The 16,931-nt window shown below is 40.6% G+C and overlaps 1 protein-coding gene across 1 annotated transcript; it reads left to right on the top strand.

Moving 5' to 3' along the window:
- Positions 1–1,407: 1,407 nt before the first annotated feature.
- Positions 1,408–12,651, top strand: IFIT5 (interferon induced protein with tetratricopeptide repeats 5). The gene is made up of 2 exons (XM_059169544.1): positions 1,408–1,564; positions 9,723–12,651. The coding sequence occupies exons 1-2, from the start codon at positions 1,560–1,562 to the stop codon at positions 11,164–11,166; spliced, it is 1,449 nt and encodes a 482-aa protein (XP_059025527.1). The 5' UTR covers positions 1,408–1,559; the 3' UTR covers positions 11,167–12,651.
- Positions 12,652–16,931: the final 4,280 nt, after the last annotated feature.

Raw genomic sequence — 16,931 nt, 5'->3', positions numbered from 1 at the left:
TGTGCTTTTTCTTCATATCATCTGATACATAATGTTTCATTTGTTCTTTACTATTTTTATCTCCCATACTAGAAGATAACTCCAAAAAAGTAGGTCCTCTATTTTCATCATTACTATATTGATAGTACCTTGAACAATGTCTGGTTTTAGCGGCTGTTCAATATAATTTGCTGAATGAATGAATGATTGAATTCAAGTGGAACAAAAGCCTAGGTTTATTGGTATTTGGCATTTTCTGCTTAGCTTCCCAATACCACCCCCATCTTCAACTAGAATCTTATTATGGTGAGTAAGGCTGGCAAGGGCACAGAAGAGAAGCACTCTTACACAATTGTGAGTGGACGTGTATAAACCTCTATTCAAAGCTATTCAGCAATGCCTATCAGCTGCTAAACTGTTTATACATCTTGACCCCAAAACTTCCTTAAATTTACCCAACAGAAATAACTGCATTGGTGTACAGCGTTGTACCTGTTTGTTTGGTTTTTTTTTTTTTTTTTTTTTTTTTTTTCAGTGAAGACGGGAAGCAAGGACTTCAGTTTCAGCTTAGGATACAGAAAGCTGGAAACAGCATCGGTGCCACCCTTACAACACGAATAACGCTGAACAATCTCCTCTCATTTTATTTAAAAATAAATTTAAAAGGTTGCTCGAGCACCACGCAGGCTTAGCAAGACAGGTGAGAGCCCAGGCCAAAGTCCACAGGGCCAGCTGCAAATTCCACATGGAACCACACGGAGCTCTGCAAACATGCACGCCCCCTCCACTCCGCCCCCGCCCCCGCTCCCCCCGCTCCCCCCCCAACCCGGGGTTTCTCAGCTGAGCTGGGCCCCACTTACCTCTAGCAGAAGTTTCGGTTTCCTGGAACTGGACTCCGCCTAGTCCGAGATCAGATTCACTTTCCAGCTCCCTCTTCCCGCTCTGGTCCTGCGTTTAACTGAAATACCAACAGAGTATTACTCCCACCTTAAAAGACCACCAGAGACGTGAGTCAAAGCCAAGCAGCAAGGGTCGTTTATTGCAGGTTCGCGAACCTGGACCTCTGCACCGCTCCTTGCGGATAAGGCCGAGAGGTCCAGAGCTGGGTTGGTGCAGGGTTTTTATAGACAGATACAAACAAGTTTCGGGTGAGCTGCTTGGTTGACAGTTTGAACAGGCATACTTGGCGCCAGCGGTTTGGTTCAGGGTGCCCGCCGCGCAAGACAAGCAAAGCAGTCTTACAGAAGCAAAACTGGCCGGTTAGCCCCTAGGGGCGAAAAAGCAAGCGTTTGTGCAGAAGCGAAACTACCTGGTTAACAGGATAAAAATGCACTTCTAGCCAGGGGTGTTCTTTTGGTCTTTCATAACAAAGCCAACGCCTGGGCAGCGACCTCGCGCAGGAGAGACGGGGGGGGGGGGGGGGGGGGGGCAAGAGCCCACCGCCCGCCCACACTGCCTGCGCACGCGCACACATCCACTCTCGCGCGCGCCCCGCAGCTCCGCAGGCCGGGATTCCAGTCCTGAGGAGAAAGCCCGAGGGTACTGCAGCCTCCCGGGGCTACACGCAGCGCCCAGCCACCATGAGGTAAAGGCTTTCCCTGCTTCTGCCCCCAGACTGCGTAGGCCTTTGTTTCAAGCAGGTGGTGTTTTTGTTGTTTTGTTTTGTTTTGTTTTTTTCCCCAGCCCGTTGACCGCACAGCGCCGCGGCCCTTCGAGTGGCCGAGCCCCTCGCGCCCAGCAGCCGGGCGTCGGGTTTGGGGCGTCCTCTCGGGAGCCGCGACTGGGATCCGGGCATCTGGAGTCGGGCCTGGCGGGGATGGTCGCCGAGCGCGCGCTTCCCCGAAGCCCGACCCTCTCCGGTCAGGACTGTCCGGCCGGGGTGGTAGGCTTGGGAGGGGGCAGGCGACGCTCCCCGGTAGAAGAGCTCCCTGCCGGCTCTTCTCAGCGGCGGCGGCGACTGTGCTTGGTTGGCGGCGGCCACCAGGGCCCTTCCAGGCGGCTTCTACGTGGCAGGCGTCTCCTGAGGCCCGTCGCCTTCCTCCCCTTCCCGGCATGGCAGCTGCCATCCCCCCCCCCCCCCCCCCCCCATGTGGGCAGACACGATTTGGCCGCAGCCCTGCAGTTGTCACCTAGGCTACTGCCATTTTGCCTTTCTGGTTTCTGAGTCTGAGTTCTTCCTTCTTGTGAGCTGCCTTTGTACCGCGTCCCGATTCTTCTTATTCCGCTCAGTCCGCTGTTGATAGGGTGTGTGTGTGTGTGTGTGTGGTGTTCCCTTCTGTCTCCTTTACTGCCTTATGGTAGTGGGGTCCTTTTCTCACCCACTTTGTGTCCCCAGGGGCAGGCACCCTGCCCTGTGCGCAATGAGTGAACCGCAGTTAGTAAGAAGGATGAGAGGATAAGCCCATGGGCTCCTGAAGCAGACAGCCCTTTCTTCGAAATCCTCATTCTGAACACCTACTAGATGGGTGACCCAATGCAAAGTTGCTTAAAACAGAGTTTTAAGTCTGTTTGAGTCTGTTTCTTATACGTACAAATCAATGACCTCCCAATCTTAGGACTGTGGTGTTAGTTGATTGCTTGCTACTTAATATTTGCAAATGTTTATTATTAAGTAAAAAGGAGATTTAATAAGTGCTTCACTTCTAATACCTGTAAGAAGGGAAGGAGGTATCAGGAAGATGTCTGAATAAATGAGAAGAAAAGGGATGGGCCCAATGGTATGCAGGATGGGCTGGAAGAGGGGTGGAACCCACTTGGGGTTTAACTGTACCCCAAGGACAATGAAAGACTGCTCCTTCCTGGCCAAACTCCCCAAATTCCCTAAAGATAAATGTTGCCTCTTCAGACACAATAGCCTCTCTCTGCCAGCTTTCCAGAGACAGAGTTTTGAAAAGTGAAACTTCGCATAGCATCCATTTGGGCTTAAATTCCACAGTCTAGGCAAGGCATTTCAGTGACTGATTATCCCCTTGAGATCTCACAACTACATTCATATTACCTGAGGCAGCCCTCTTCATCGTCCTTGAGCTGGGCTGGTGTAAACTTTGCAACAGAAACGTGTTCATTATACTGTATGGATGGGCAGGGGGCTGGTAAGTCCATTTGCCATGGACCTGGGCAGGTTGTTAAGGGGATGTCTTGCCCATGATTTGAATGCAGTTACACAAGAAAAAGGAACAACTACAAATGGACAGTTATACTGGGTTTCCCAGTCAGGACCATGGGAAACAGCCTAAAACTTATTTTCAAAATCCAAACATGAAGCCAGACAGAGAGCATGCCAAGATATTAAGACAAATGAGATGGGGAAAACTGAAATGGGAGAAAGCCTGGAGCCATTAGCAGAAGGTGAAGAACTAGTAAGAATTCTCTCGTCTGGAATCCAGGTGCTTTTTACACTAAGCCTATACCTTTGGGCTGGACATGCCAGAAACTGCCAGTATATAACTGCATTCATTCAACACATATTTATTTATTGAGCTTCTATTAACTGCCTAGAATAATAGATTCCAGGGACACAGTGCTGGGGACCCAGTGGTGAAAAATATAAAATCAGAACAAGGTCCCTATTCTTATGGGGCTTACATTTAAATGGGGGCAATAGATAAACAATAGATAATTGAGTAATTAACACAATTGAGAAAGTATTAAGAGTTACAAGGAAAATAATGTAATGGCCTAAGATAGTAACCTAGAATGGAGGGGACTATTTTAGATATTTCTGCTATGGGTAGCCTCCTGGGTAGGGAATGTTGGAGCTGAGTTATAGAAAAGAGCTAGTTATGCAAAGATTTAGAAGCAGAAAATTCCCAGGGTAAAATGACCAGATTTAAAGTCCTTGAACTTGATATGTTCAAGATAGGAAAGTCAAGGTCGAAAACACAGTGAATGAAGAGGAGAGTAGGAGGAGAAAAGGTTGGACAGATAGATAAGGGATCCTTAAAGGACGTGGCAAGGACTGGATTAATATCTAAGGTGTTGGGTAGGCATTGGGAGATTTTAAGCAGGAGACCGATATCATCTGGTTTACATTTTCAAAAGTTTAGTTGGACTCTGAGGGGATCAAGAGCCAAAGCTGGAAAACCAGATTTTTGCTCCAGCTCAAAGGAATGGTAATTGTGGTTTAGACTAGTAAAACGGCAGTAAAAATGGAGGAAAGTACTTGGATTTGAGGTTTATCTGGGTGTTAGATTTAACAGGACTTCCAACTGGATTGGATAAGAGGTTGAGAGAAAAAGAAGATCAGATTACTCCTGGATTCTTTGGCCTGTGGAACTTAGAGGTGCCAAAAAAGATTGAGGGGGGAAGAAGCTCAAGGAATGCAGATTTCTGGATTGCTTATATTTATTTGAGATGCCAACTGAACTAACTGAAGGTGTGAACTGAAAATTCATTAAGTCTAGAATTCAGGGGAGAGATCAGAGATTAGATCAGAGATTAGGTTATAAATATGAAATGCTTTTATTTTTTCATTCACTACTACTAATTGTGCAATTAATTCAGTTCTGTAACTTCTGTCACTTTTTGCTATTAGGACAACCCCTTTCCAGTTCCTAAAAGTCTGTGTGATTCAGTTTAAAACATCAAGCTAGTATTTGACTTAAAATACTCTTCTCCTCCTTCCCAACCCCCACCAAATACTGATATAAAGTGCTATACAGAAAGCGAAATGTGATAGACTAGACTAGACTAGACTTTAGCCAAGGTGGTCAGGGGTACACCTCTTTGAAGAGCTGACATTTGAGTCAAGACCAGAATTGTGAGAGTTAAGTAAGCGCTAGAACTCGCTGAGGAAGAGTTCACAAAATGAGGGAAGAAAAAGCCCATGCAGATGCCCTGAGGTAGATACATACTTCGCAGAAGAAGTAACAGTTTTTTTAAAGGCCTGTATGGTTAGAGTGCAGGGAGTGGAAGGAAGATTGTACAAAATGAGGCTAGAGAAGTAGACATGGGCTGGATGACAAAGGGCATAGCAACAGTGATTAAGAGATTGAAGCTGGAGATAAAATTTTGAATATTAACAATGTATAGTTTCACTTAAGCTTCATGTTCCATCTTTCTTGTAGTTATCCCTGCCTCTCTTCTACAAGCATCATTTTCTCCCTTTCTCCATTCCTATTGGCATATCATAACATATCATTACATTATTAAAAATATTGTGGTTAAAAATTATTTTGACATTTTCATCAGCCTTCCTCCAGATACAGCTCTATTTCTCTAGTTCCTTCATAGTAAAATTCCTTGAGAGAGTGGCCTCTATTCCCCATATCTACTTCTTTACCTCACATTATCTCCTCAACCCACTCCAGTAATATTTTTTATTTGTTTGTTAAGATGTTATTTATTAATTAGAGAGAGGGAAAGAGAGCACAGGGCATGGGCGTTGGGGGAGCAGAGGGAGAATGAGAAGCGTACTCCCTGCTGAGCAGGGAGCCCAATGCAGGACCCTATCACAGGACTCCAAGATCATGACCCAGGGCCAGACACTTAAGCCACTGAGCCACCCAGGCACCCTCCAATAATGTTTTCATCCCTACCTTTATTCTGAAACACTTACCCTGGTCCCCCACAGCTTTACTCCTGCCAAAACAGTGATCTCTTTTCTGTCCTCAATTACTGAATTTCTTAGAATCATTTTGCACATTGAATATTCATCTCTTTCTTAAAACATTTTCTTCCTTAGGCTTTCATTGATACCAGATTTCTTAGTTTTCCAGCTCCCTCACTAATGATTCTTTCTTTGTCTCCTTTCCTGATCCTTCTAGTCTACTTGACCTAGAGTGTCTTACAGCTTAGTTTTTTACCTTCTTCTCAGTCTATGCTCACTCCTTAAGTAATCTCATTCTAGATCTTGTGGTTTTAAAGTCCCTCTGCATGTCTGTGACTCCTGATTTTATATCCTTAGTTCTAACTTCACTCCTCCTCATCCCCAGTATTATGTTCATTAATATCCAATTTCATACTTGGCATCTTCACTTTGATGTGTAATAGACATCTCAAAATTAACATTTCCATATAGGCCCCTTGATTTGTCCACTCACTTCCTCAAGTCAAAAGCATAGGAATCATCCTGGATTCTCTCTTTTCCTCATGGTCCTCCCCACACCAAATTCATCAGAAAGACCGGTCAGCTCTGCCTCAAATATAACCAATGCAGTCCTCACTAACCCTCCATTGCAACCACAGTGTAAGCTTGCATCATCTCTCCTTAGATTTCCTTGACAGCTGCTTTCAAGCCTCTTTTAGGGAGATTTGCTCTCACCCTGCTCTTTCTATTTTAACCACCTCTCAAATTCCCTGGCAACTTCCCATTTTTTTCTCCTTTTCTGCTTTTTTTTTCCTCTTTATTACCATCTAACATACTCTATATTTTCTTTCTTTCTTTCTTTCTTTTTTTTAAATCTTTTCTTGGCCACCCCACTGCCCTATTAGAATATAAGCTACATGAAGTCAGGGTGCTTTATCTGTTTTAATCACTGCTGTATCCCAGCACTTAGAACATGCCCTCTACATTGTACTTCTCAGTTAATCTTGGTTGAACAAATAGCTTCCATATCAGTTTGCAAACTTCCTCTCTTGATCCTTGATTGTTCATTCTCCTCACAGCAGCCAGAGGGATTTTTTAAAAACTTATATCAAACATTATCATTTTTCTACTTGAAAAGTTTCCCCCAGTGGTTTCCCATTGCAGTTAGGGTAAAATTTATGTTCCTTATCATGGACTCCCAAATCCTGCATCATCTGTCCCTGCCTACTACTACACCTCATCTTCTGCTATTCCTCTTTACTATTCTTCAGCCACATTTTTCTTCCTTTGTCCCCTGAACACACCAAGTTTGTTCTCATGTCAAGGCCTTTCCACTCACTGATCTCAGCCCAAACCAGGTTTCCTCATTCTCAACATTATTGACATTTCGGGCTGGATAATTCATTGTTGGGACTGACCTGTGCATTGTAGGATATTTAGCAACATCCTTGGCCCAGTAGGTGCTAGTAGCATTCCTCCAGTGGTGACAACCAACCTTATCTCCAGACATTACCATATATCCCCTAGGCAGCAAAAGCACCCTGGTTGAGACCATCTTAGACCATTCTGCCCTCAGATCTTTTATGATTGCCTCCATTTCATTGTTGAGATCTTACTTCAATAGCCCCTTTCTACGAAAGCTGTCCTTTCATAATTATAACTAAAGTACCTTCCCAACCACCACCACTCTTAATTCTATTACTCAGAATTTTTTTCTTAACATTTACTACTACCTGGAATTATGTTGTCTGTTTGTTTTCATATTGATTTTTCTACATATTTGTTTTCCATCAACTCCTTTTGTTTTTTCCCCTCCCAGAATGTAATTGCCAAGGAAAAGACATTTTCTAACTTGTTCAATACTATCCACTACAACTAGGATATTGCCTGACACATATGACATGAAGTGGTCAATAAATGTTTTGATGGCACTATTACTATAGTTCCCATAAACATTTATACAACTATATATTTATATTCTACATACAAGGGGATGGGGGTCTTTGTATGCATTCAAAGGAAATAAACACACATTCACATGCATATACCCTGTATTGTTCAGATACTGTTCATAATTAGGGCATTTTCCTCTGAGAGAAGACTTAAGGAATTTTTAAAATTTATTTTATTTTATTTTTATTTATTTGTCAAACAGAGATCACAAGTAGGCAGAGAGGCAGGTGGGGGTTGGGGGGGTGGGGAGGGGAGAGGCTCCCTGCTGAGCAGAGAGCCCAGTGGGCTCGATCCCAGGACCCTGGGATCATGACCCGAGCTGAAAGAGGCTTTAACCCACTGAGCCACCCAGGCACCCAGGAATTTTTTTTTTCCAATTTTAGTATATGTGCTGCCGAAGCAAGCACAGGAATTTTTTTTTTCTTTTTCTATACATTTCTTAATTATGATTAATCATAGATTGAGAAAGTCTTTAAGACTTTATTTATTTATTAGAGAGAGAGAGATAACATAAGGGGGGTGGGTGGGGGAGAGGAAGAGGAAGAAGCAGTCTCCCCCACTGAGCAGGGAGCCTGATGTGGGGCTCCTTCCTAGGACCCCGGGATCATGTCCTGGGCCGAAGGCAGATATTTAACCAACTGAGCCACCCAGTCTTTCTTGACTGTCCACACTACCACTATCAGCAAAGCAAAAAAAATAAAACCAGGTATGTTAATTAGGATTTTGTCAGTTGCTGACAATAGAAACCTAATTTAGAGTGGCTTAAGCAGGAGGTTATTTCTTTAAGTAAATAGGAGTCCAGGGGTAGATAAGGTGATCCAGGCAAGACTGTTTATAGTCACTATCTTAAACTCTGCTTTCCTCTCCATAAGATTTTTTCTCAGTCAGGCAGACTGCCCCCAAATTTGGAAAGATGGCCATCAGCAAACCCAAGGTTGTATTCTACCAACATAAAATTTTTAGAAGGAAGAGAGAGAGTTCCATCAAAGTCCCATTTCAACAAAAGTATATTTTAATTGGACTACCTTGGAATGTATCACTGAAACTAGGGAACGGCTAGAATATCGTGTCCCTTCCCAGACTCGAAGGTAGACAGTCCATTTCAAATCACATGGACTGAGTAGGAGAGGATGTTCCAGAAATGGAAACCAAAAGAATGGGTCCTCACCAAGTAAAAACCACAGATGTCTACAGCACTCGACTATGTATACTTCCTGGGTCACTTCTATGGAACTTTATACTGAATTATAATTGTTTACTTATAAGCTTTGTATAAGCAGGGCTATGTCTTGTTCACAGTTACATACCCAGGGTTACTTAGAAGATCTTGCACATAAAATGGTCTCAGTAATGAATAAATATTTCCTTGCCCTCCCTTCCCTCTGTATCTTCCTAGTTTCAGAGATAGTGCCTGTAGTGTGCCCTGCAGAGATTACACTGTGCTTTGCACAAAGGGAGCTCAACAAATATTTGTGAAGTGAATTTTAATAGCAGTGACAAGGTAATAATAAGCATTAGCTATTGTTGCCTACAATTCTAGAGGTCAGAAGGATGTGGCACTTACATCAAATCTGTTAAGCTTACTAAATTTCCTTGTCCCTTTTCCCCATCTTTCTGGAAATCTGTTAGTCTCCTTTTATCTATCTCAAATTTAATGCTTTTCCCCATCTGTTGGTATACCAGTTACTATCTGTTTCTGTGCATTTTCTCTCTGTAGGAGTTCCTTCTTTTCTTTCTTCCTCTCTCTCTTCCTTCCTCCCTCTCTTTTTCCCTTCTTTCCTTCCTCTGTAAAAATGATATATTGGTATGGTTTCTGTGTCTTCTTCAGTGTACTCCTTTTTCTTATTTCGTACCTCTTCTTTCCCTTCCTACTCATAATATAGAAATGGAACTTTTATATTAATTATTGCTATATATATTTATTATTCTTAATTTTCAAGGGAAGTAAATAAAACATTTTAAATTCCCTTCTGAAAAATTGGAGGTACTCATGGGTTAGTGACTACCAGAAGGGAATAAATATCCTGTGACATAGATAATCCTGTCATCGCTCCAAAATTGCTTTTGCAATAAATAATGAGAATATTTCTAGAATTTAACTCTACACCAGGGAAACCAGTTTGAAGATATAGAGGACTAGTGCTTTAACTATAAGATCAAATAAAAGGTAGAAATGTTGTTAAACAAAAAACTGTATAGAAGGTTTAAGGATTGATTATTTCCTTCATTTCTTCAAAATTAAAAGGGATTTTATCTTTGACAGTGAAATTCCTAAGGACTCCCTGAAGGCCATCCTGTTGGAGTTAGAATGTCACTTTACATGGAATTTACTTAAGGAAGACATTGATCTGTTTGATGTGGAAGATACAATTGGGCAACAACTTGAATTTCTTACCACAAAATCTAGACTCACTCTTTATAACCTATTGGCCTATGTGAAACACCTGAAAGGCCAAAATAAAGATGCTCTAGAGTGCCTGGAACAAGCAGAAGAAATAATCCGGCAAGAACACTCAGACAAAGAGGAAATACGAAGTCTCGTCACTTGGGGAAACTATGCCTGGGTATATTATCATATGGACCATCTCAAAGAATCTCAGAAGTATATAGACAAGATAGGGAATGTTTGCAAGAAATTGTCCAGTCCTTCTAATTATAAGTTGGAGTGTCCTGAGATTGACTGTGAAAAAGGATGGGCACTCTTGAAATTTGGAGGAAAGTATTACCAAAGGGCTAAAGCAGCTTTTGAGAAGGCTTTGGAAGTTGAACCTGACAATCCAGAATTTAACATCGGCTATGCCATCACAGTGTACCGGCTGGATGATTCTGATAGAGAAGGGTCTATAAAGAGCTTTTCCCTGGGCCCTCTGAGGAAAGCTGTTACCTTGAACCCAGATAACTCCTACATTAAGGTTTTTCTGGCACTGAAGCTTCAAGATGTACATGCAGAAGCTGAAGGGGAAAGGTATATTGAAGAAATCCTGGACCAGATATCATCCCAACCGTATGTCCTTCGTTATGCAGCCAAATTCTACAGGAGAAAAAATTCCTGGGACAAAGCTCTGGAACTTTTGAAAAAGGCTTTGGAGGTGACACCAACCTCTTCCTTCCTGCATCACCAGATGGGACTTTGCTATAGGGCACAAATGATCCAAATCAAGAAGGCCACACGAAACAGACCTAAAGGAAAGGATAAATTGAAAGTTGATGAGCTGATTACATCTGCTATATTTCATTTCAAAGCAGCTGTGGAAAAGGACTCTATGTTTGCATTTGCCTACACGGATCTGGCCAACATGTATGCTGAGGGAGGCCAGTACAGCAATGCTGAAGACGTTTTCCAAAAAGCCCTTCGTCTGGAGAACATAACTGATGATCACAAACATCAGATCCACTATCACTATGGCCGCTTTCAGGAATTTCACTGTAAATCAGAAAGTACTGCTATCCACCATTATTTAGAAGCCTTAAAGGTCAAAGATCGGTCATCCCTACGCACCAAATTGACAAGTGCTCTGAAGAAATTGGCTGTCAAGAGACTCGGTCACAATGCTTCAGATGTGCAGAGTTTAAGTGCGCTAGGGTTTGTTTACAAGCTGGAAGGAGAAAAAAGGCAGGCTGCTGAGTACTATGAGAGGGCCCAAAAGGTAGATCCAGAAAATGAAGAATTCCTTACTGCTCTTTGTGAGCTTCGACTTTCTATTTAAATACATACTCTAGGAAATTATTTCTAAGCTTTTCTCTCCATTTTGGGTCATTATATTTTTTTGATTATTATTTTAACCCATTGTTCATTATAGAGCCTTTTTTTTTTTTTGGATGGTTATGTACCAAGCATCATGCTAAATACTTTATATATACATAAGGATGACTCTTTTGTTGTTTTCCTTTTTTTAAAATTAAACTAATATAGTCCACTGAGAAACAAATATTTCAGCTATTGTAACTTTTAAAAATGATATGGCCATTTATACCCTTTATTTTTGCCATTTATAGTAATTTTTGATTAAATGTTATCAAATTTTTCATATTACTCACACAGTGAGTATAATTCTGTATAAACCCTGACGCCTAGGTCAGGAATACTCTTTCAGGAGTGCAAAATTATATTAGTTAAGCTCTTAAGTATGTAGCTTGCAAAAGATGGACCCTTCCAGTTACAGATGTTTCGACTTTAATGAGAATGTTTAACTCTCAACCTGATAGTCACCTAAAGAATCCTCTTTGTTGAAAGAAGAAAGTTCATAATAATAAAAAACTTGTCATCTGTGGTGACTTCAATAAAAAGAGAAAAAACAAATAGGGAAAAAAAAAAGACTTCTTCAAATACAGAACTTAAAGGACCCATGAGAAATAACAAATATTATCTCCCAAATTAATTTTACTCCTTCCTATTAAAATTCCAGTATGCTTAGGTTAAAATCATTGAGATAGAAAGCAGGCCAATTGAGAAATTGGGAGAAATGATAAACAAATGGGTAAAATAGATGTCCCTAACCTACATCCTTAGATTACCAAGATTTCTATGATTTGGTTTTGGGTCTGGACTGGATTGTTCTCATACTCCCAATTTCTGGCCTTTGGTTAATTGTTTTATAATTGCAAATTTACTTCTGTGAAGCTTTTTCTTTTGTCTAAAGTTTTCAGATTGACATGTTTTCCTATAGATTCTACAGGAATAGTTAAGTCCTGCTTTCAGTTTTAATATCCATCTTGAAGGGTCAGTGTTTAAGGGCTCTTATCCCAGGGGACATTTTTAAATGGGATGTTGCTAAAAGTAGCTTCTCTAATGTTGTTTCTTTGGTTATATACTACACAATTATATTTACCACCACAGTATTAGCGGAAAAGTGTGCCATGTGATTTAATTCTCCATACCTCTAATGTAGCTCTTAAAACTACTGTATACATATTTGTGTGTTTTTTACTTTTTGTTACTTTTTTAAAAAAATTTTCTATTATGGTTGTGAATATTATAAAAGTAATGAATTCTCATTGTAAAATTTCAAATGTAACAGAAGCATATGAGTTTAAAAGTAGGGGCACCCCCCTTTACCCTTCCCTAATTCTACACCAGCATGGTAACCTGTTAACAATTTAATATGTATCCTTCTAGATACTTTTTCTATGCATATTCAAACATACATCCATACTGCAATGTATTTCATAAATTAAAATTTGAAAATATTTTACTTAGGTCCCTGCTGTTTTTATTTTACTCATTCCGTTTGTTTATTCAAGAAGGGAGAATGGGGAAAGGGAACGATTTTTACCTAAGTATTTCAGAAGTTCAGGACTGAAGTCCTGACCTATCAGTAGAAGCATTTGTCACATTTTGCAGCAAATATTTTATTTTGCAACAAGTCATTTTCCCCTATTGAGAATAATGTTGTAATTAAAATTGTGTTCCCAAGTAGAAAATTCACACATAATACAGTTATGATACTAATACAACTATAAGCCCCTATTTAGATATTTAGACTTTAAAGTCTATTAAGTGACTTTAAAATTCTCTAGATATTATAACATACCAATATATAAGAAGTCATAAATACTAATAAAGCATAAAATCACCATATGAAAAATACAACTCTGTAAAATACTGAGCTAAAATTAGTATGTTTATAATAACTGTAAATTTTGTCATTAATTGTTCTTGCCTTTCTAAAATGTAAAACTATTAAGAGGTAATTTCATAGAGTCTTGGGTTTAAAAAAAGACCTCAGAGTTCATTTGCCTTTATCAATTAACCTTCAAAACTTAGAGCTTGAATTATCTTCCTAAATGATAATTTCATTTTCAGATAGTCCTTATTCTTACTCATTTGTTTCTTCCGTAAAACTGAAGACTTTTGGCCTGAAGTTTACACATTTTGGGCTGTTTTTAGGGACCTCAAAGATCTAATCCTTTTGAGAGGTGACATTTTGTATCAGAACTCTTAGTTGCAAATGGCAGAAAGCCCAGCTCAAACTGACCTAAGCAAAAATGGGAATGTAATGGCTGTTGTAATTTAATAATCCAGAGGTGGTACTAGTTTTGGATAAATTTGAAGAGATAAGTGAGTCACCAAATATAGATCAGTGGCTATTATTATAAGTCAAGTTATGCTGAGTAGCCATAAACCAAATGTCTACTATATATGTCTTAAAAGTATTTGAAGAAAATTATTCTATGTACCCTAAGAATCCTTTTAAGATAAACATGCCATTATATTTCATCCCATCCCCATCTACATCATGGTCAGTTTTAGTTCTCTCCAAATTGTCTTTATCCTTTGCTAGTGGTTTGTGCTGAAATTAACTTACTATCCAAAGTGAGGTTTTAGGATTATGGTAAAATGATCCTTTCTTTTTTCTATAAACTATATTTCTATGAATGTAGCCAAAATCAAAATCTCTCCTTGGTATCTACCTATGTGTTATTTTTTCCACATATGCCATTTTAAGGCATCTTTTCCACATCCTATACCTGAGCATTTGGCTTTTGAAAGTATTTTATGTGACTTGGTAGCATTCAGCACTTCAATTCAGATAACCTGTACCTCTTGAAGAGTTTATATATAAAATGCCAATTGCAAATAACACTAGAGATAGTAGAAAACCCAACTTAAGTTTTCTTTATAATGGTAACAAAAATAAATCTTGGTGATTTTTTCTTTTTAGATTTTATTTTTTTATTTGAGAGAACAAGTGGAGGGGAGAGGCAGGGGGAGAGGGAGAAACAGGCTCCCTGATGAGTAGGAGACCTGATGCGGGGCTTGATCCCAGGAATCCAGAATCATGACCTGAGCCAAAGGCAGATGCTTGAATGAGCCACCCAGGCACCCCATAAATCTTGTTTTCAAGCAAGACCTATCCTTAAGCAGTGTGACCAAGACATAATCACTCTCTACTGAGCTCTGATCCATTGGCTCCATTCTGAGAAAGCTCCATCTTTGTGATACTAAGATAGCTGCCGCATGTACTCTGTCCAGTGCAGTGGAAAAGAGCATATCTGCTCCCCCAGCCACATAAGAAGTTCAAGTATGCTGTCTGATAGGACCACCTAAGGTTACATACTATTCTCAGATCAGTCATCATGGCCAGGGAGGAAGTTATCATGCTCATTAGTTAGGCTTGAAACACATAGCTGGCCTTGAAATTGAGGAATAGGGAGAAAATTAACTTCCTGGAAGCAAGTGGATTGTACGGTACAGGGGTGAAATTATCAAGAAAACTGGTATTGGATACTGACAGTGAAAACACCAAGGGTATATAGATTCAAATTAATGTCTTCTTTCCCCACTCCATACAGTTCTCTGTAGCAAGTAAAATATTTCAAAAAGGAGCTAGAGTCATTCTTACCACTGAAGTCCATGGTGAACTTTTTTTTTTGTTGAGATTTCAGGGGCTGTGTCTCCTTAGTCTAATTCTCTTACTCCTTTTTTATTCCTTCAGATCTGCTCTCCACCTCAGCGTCATAGAGGGCTGGCTGGTAAGGGGGTGGTATATGGAAGATGGAGGGAAGAAGTAATACTCACATTGTAGTGATAGCCACTGACTATAACTCAGACAACTTCAGAAAATAAACCAACAGGAGGCATTATGGCCTGTGGATGTGTCTGGAGTATCAAAGATGATCGGGTTAACGGAAATAAAGACATATCCAGTGAAGCTGAGCAGCCCCTGAAAAAGCCATTACCAGCTTATTCACCAGCTTCTGTGAGGTCTCCAGGCCTTGAACATGACTCGTTCAAATTCAAGGTGACAAAGGTAGAGGATAAAAGTAGGTATGGAAAGATCTGAACGTTGAAGGACTAAACCAGGTTACCCGTGTGATCAGCCTGTATGTATACATATATGTATTCTGTGATGGCAAAGACCCATGTAAAAATACTGTTTTTCATTCCCTGTATTAGGCACTTTAGTGTGTCACCTTATTTAACCATCTCAACACCACAAATGAATAAAGCCAGGCTCAGAGAAGTAACATTCTGAAAATCATCTAACTACTAAACTACTAAGTGGTGGGACTAGGATTTAAAACCAGATCTGACCTAATTTATAGTCCACTCTCCATTGTATCAGTGGTTCACAACCCTAACCCTAAATTAGAGTCACTGGTTAAGCTCTTTGGAAATCTAATTCCTGGGGCGCCTGGGTGGCTCAGTGGGTTATAGCCTCTGCCTTTGTCTCTGGTCATTATCCCAGGGTCCTGGGATCAAGCCCCACATTGGGCTCTCTGCTCAGCAGGGAGCCTGCTTCCCCCTCTCTCTCTGCCTGCCTCTCTGCTTACTCATGATCCCTGTCTGTCAAATAAATTAAAAAAAATCTTGAGAAAAAAAAATTAAATTCCCAGGTATGACCACAGACCCACAAAGCCAGAACCTCTAGGGGTGAAATCTGGAAGTTTATATTTATAAAGCACCCAAAGTAATTCAGAGGATTAGCCAGGTAGGGAAATGACGGTTAGAGCCTATAATACCATTAGCAGGGTGGTTTTGTTGTTCTATATCCCACACATTCCATTTGCAAGTAGAAATGCTCAGGGGAACAGTGTATGTGTTAGGTGAAGTTTAACAACGGTCCAAATTTAGACACAGAATTCTCAATCTGCTATGTGCAAACTCTCCAAATAAAGAGGTTAGGGGAAATAACTGAGGGGAAAATCAAGAAGAATGGTGAATCAGGTTTGGGAAGGATCTTGCCTCAGAATGTTAGCCTGACTTAAACTCTGAAGCCACATCAACTAAAGTAGAATGAGATGACCCAGGATTACCTTGAATCTCTTCCCCAAATTCCACCTCATCAATTATACGAAGAGACTCCTCAAAATCCATCAAAGTTGCCCACTAAAAAGTTTTCCTCCCTTCTCTCTCTCACGTGCACATGTACCTTAGCCCTTTACACTGCAAAATTGGATTTTCAGGTTCAGTTCTTCCTCCATTTCCCCTTCCACATGGCGTTTCATGGGGACCTCAATATGACTTATAGACAGTTACCCTGTTCTTTCACCTTAAAGTAAATAATAACTCCAACATTTGCACCTAATTCATAAAACTCTCACATTCAGGAACCATTCAGATTGTGAGTCATAGAAAAGATTATTTGTTTCAACTAATTTGTTTTTAGAAATCAGTAGACAAGAGCTGGGGTGCCTGGGTTGCTCAGTGGGTTAAAGCCTCTGCTTTCTGCTCAGGTCATGGTCCTAGGGTCCTGGGATCGAGCCCCGCATTGGGCTCTCCACTCGGTGAGAAGCCTGCTTCCCCGTTCTCTGTCTCTGCCTGCCTCTCTGCCTACTTGTGATCTTTGTCTGTCAAGTAAATAAATGAAAGAAAGAAAGAAAGAAAGAAAGAAAGAAAGAAAGAAAGAAAGAAAGAAAGAAATATCAGTATACAAGAGCTGCCTTAGCCACAGAACAAGTCTTTGGGAAACAGGGCCTACCACAACACCTGTCGAACGTTAACGTGCACGCAGATCGCTTGGGAATCTTG

The sequence above is a fragment of the Mustela lutreola genome, chromosome 4 (assembly GCF_030435805.1).
Source record: "Mustela lutreola isolate mMusLut2 chromosome 4, mMusLut2.pri, whole genome shotgun sequence".
Classification (NCBI taxonomy): Eukaryota; Metazoa; Chordata; class Mammalia; order Carnivora; family Mustelidae; genus Mustela; species Mustela lutreola.
This window is presented reverse-complemented; position numbering and strand designations above follow the sequence as displayed.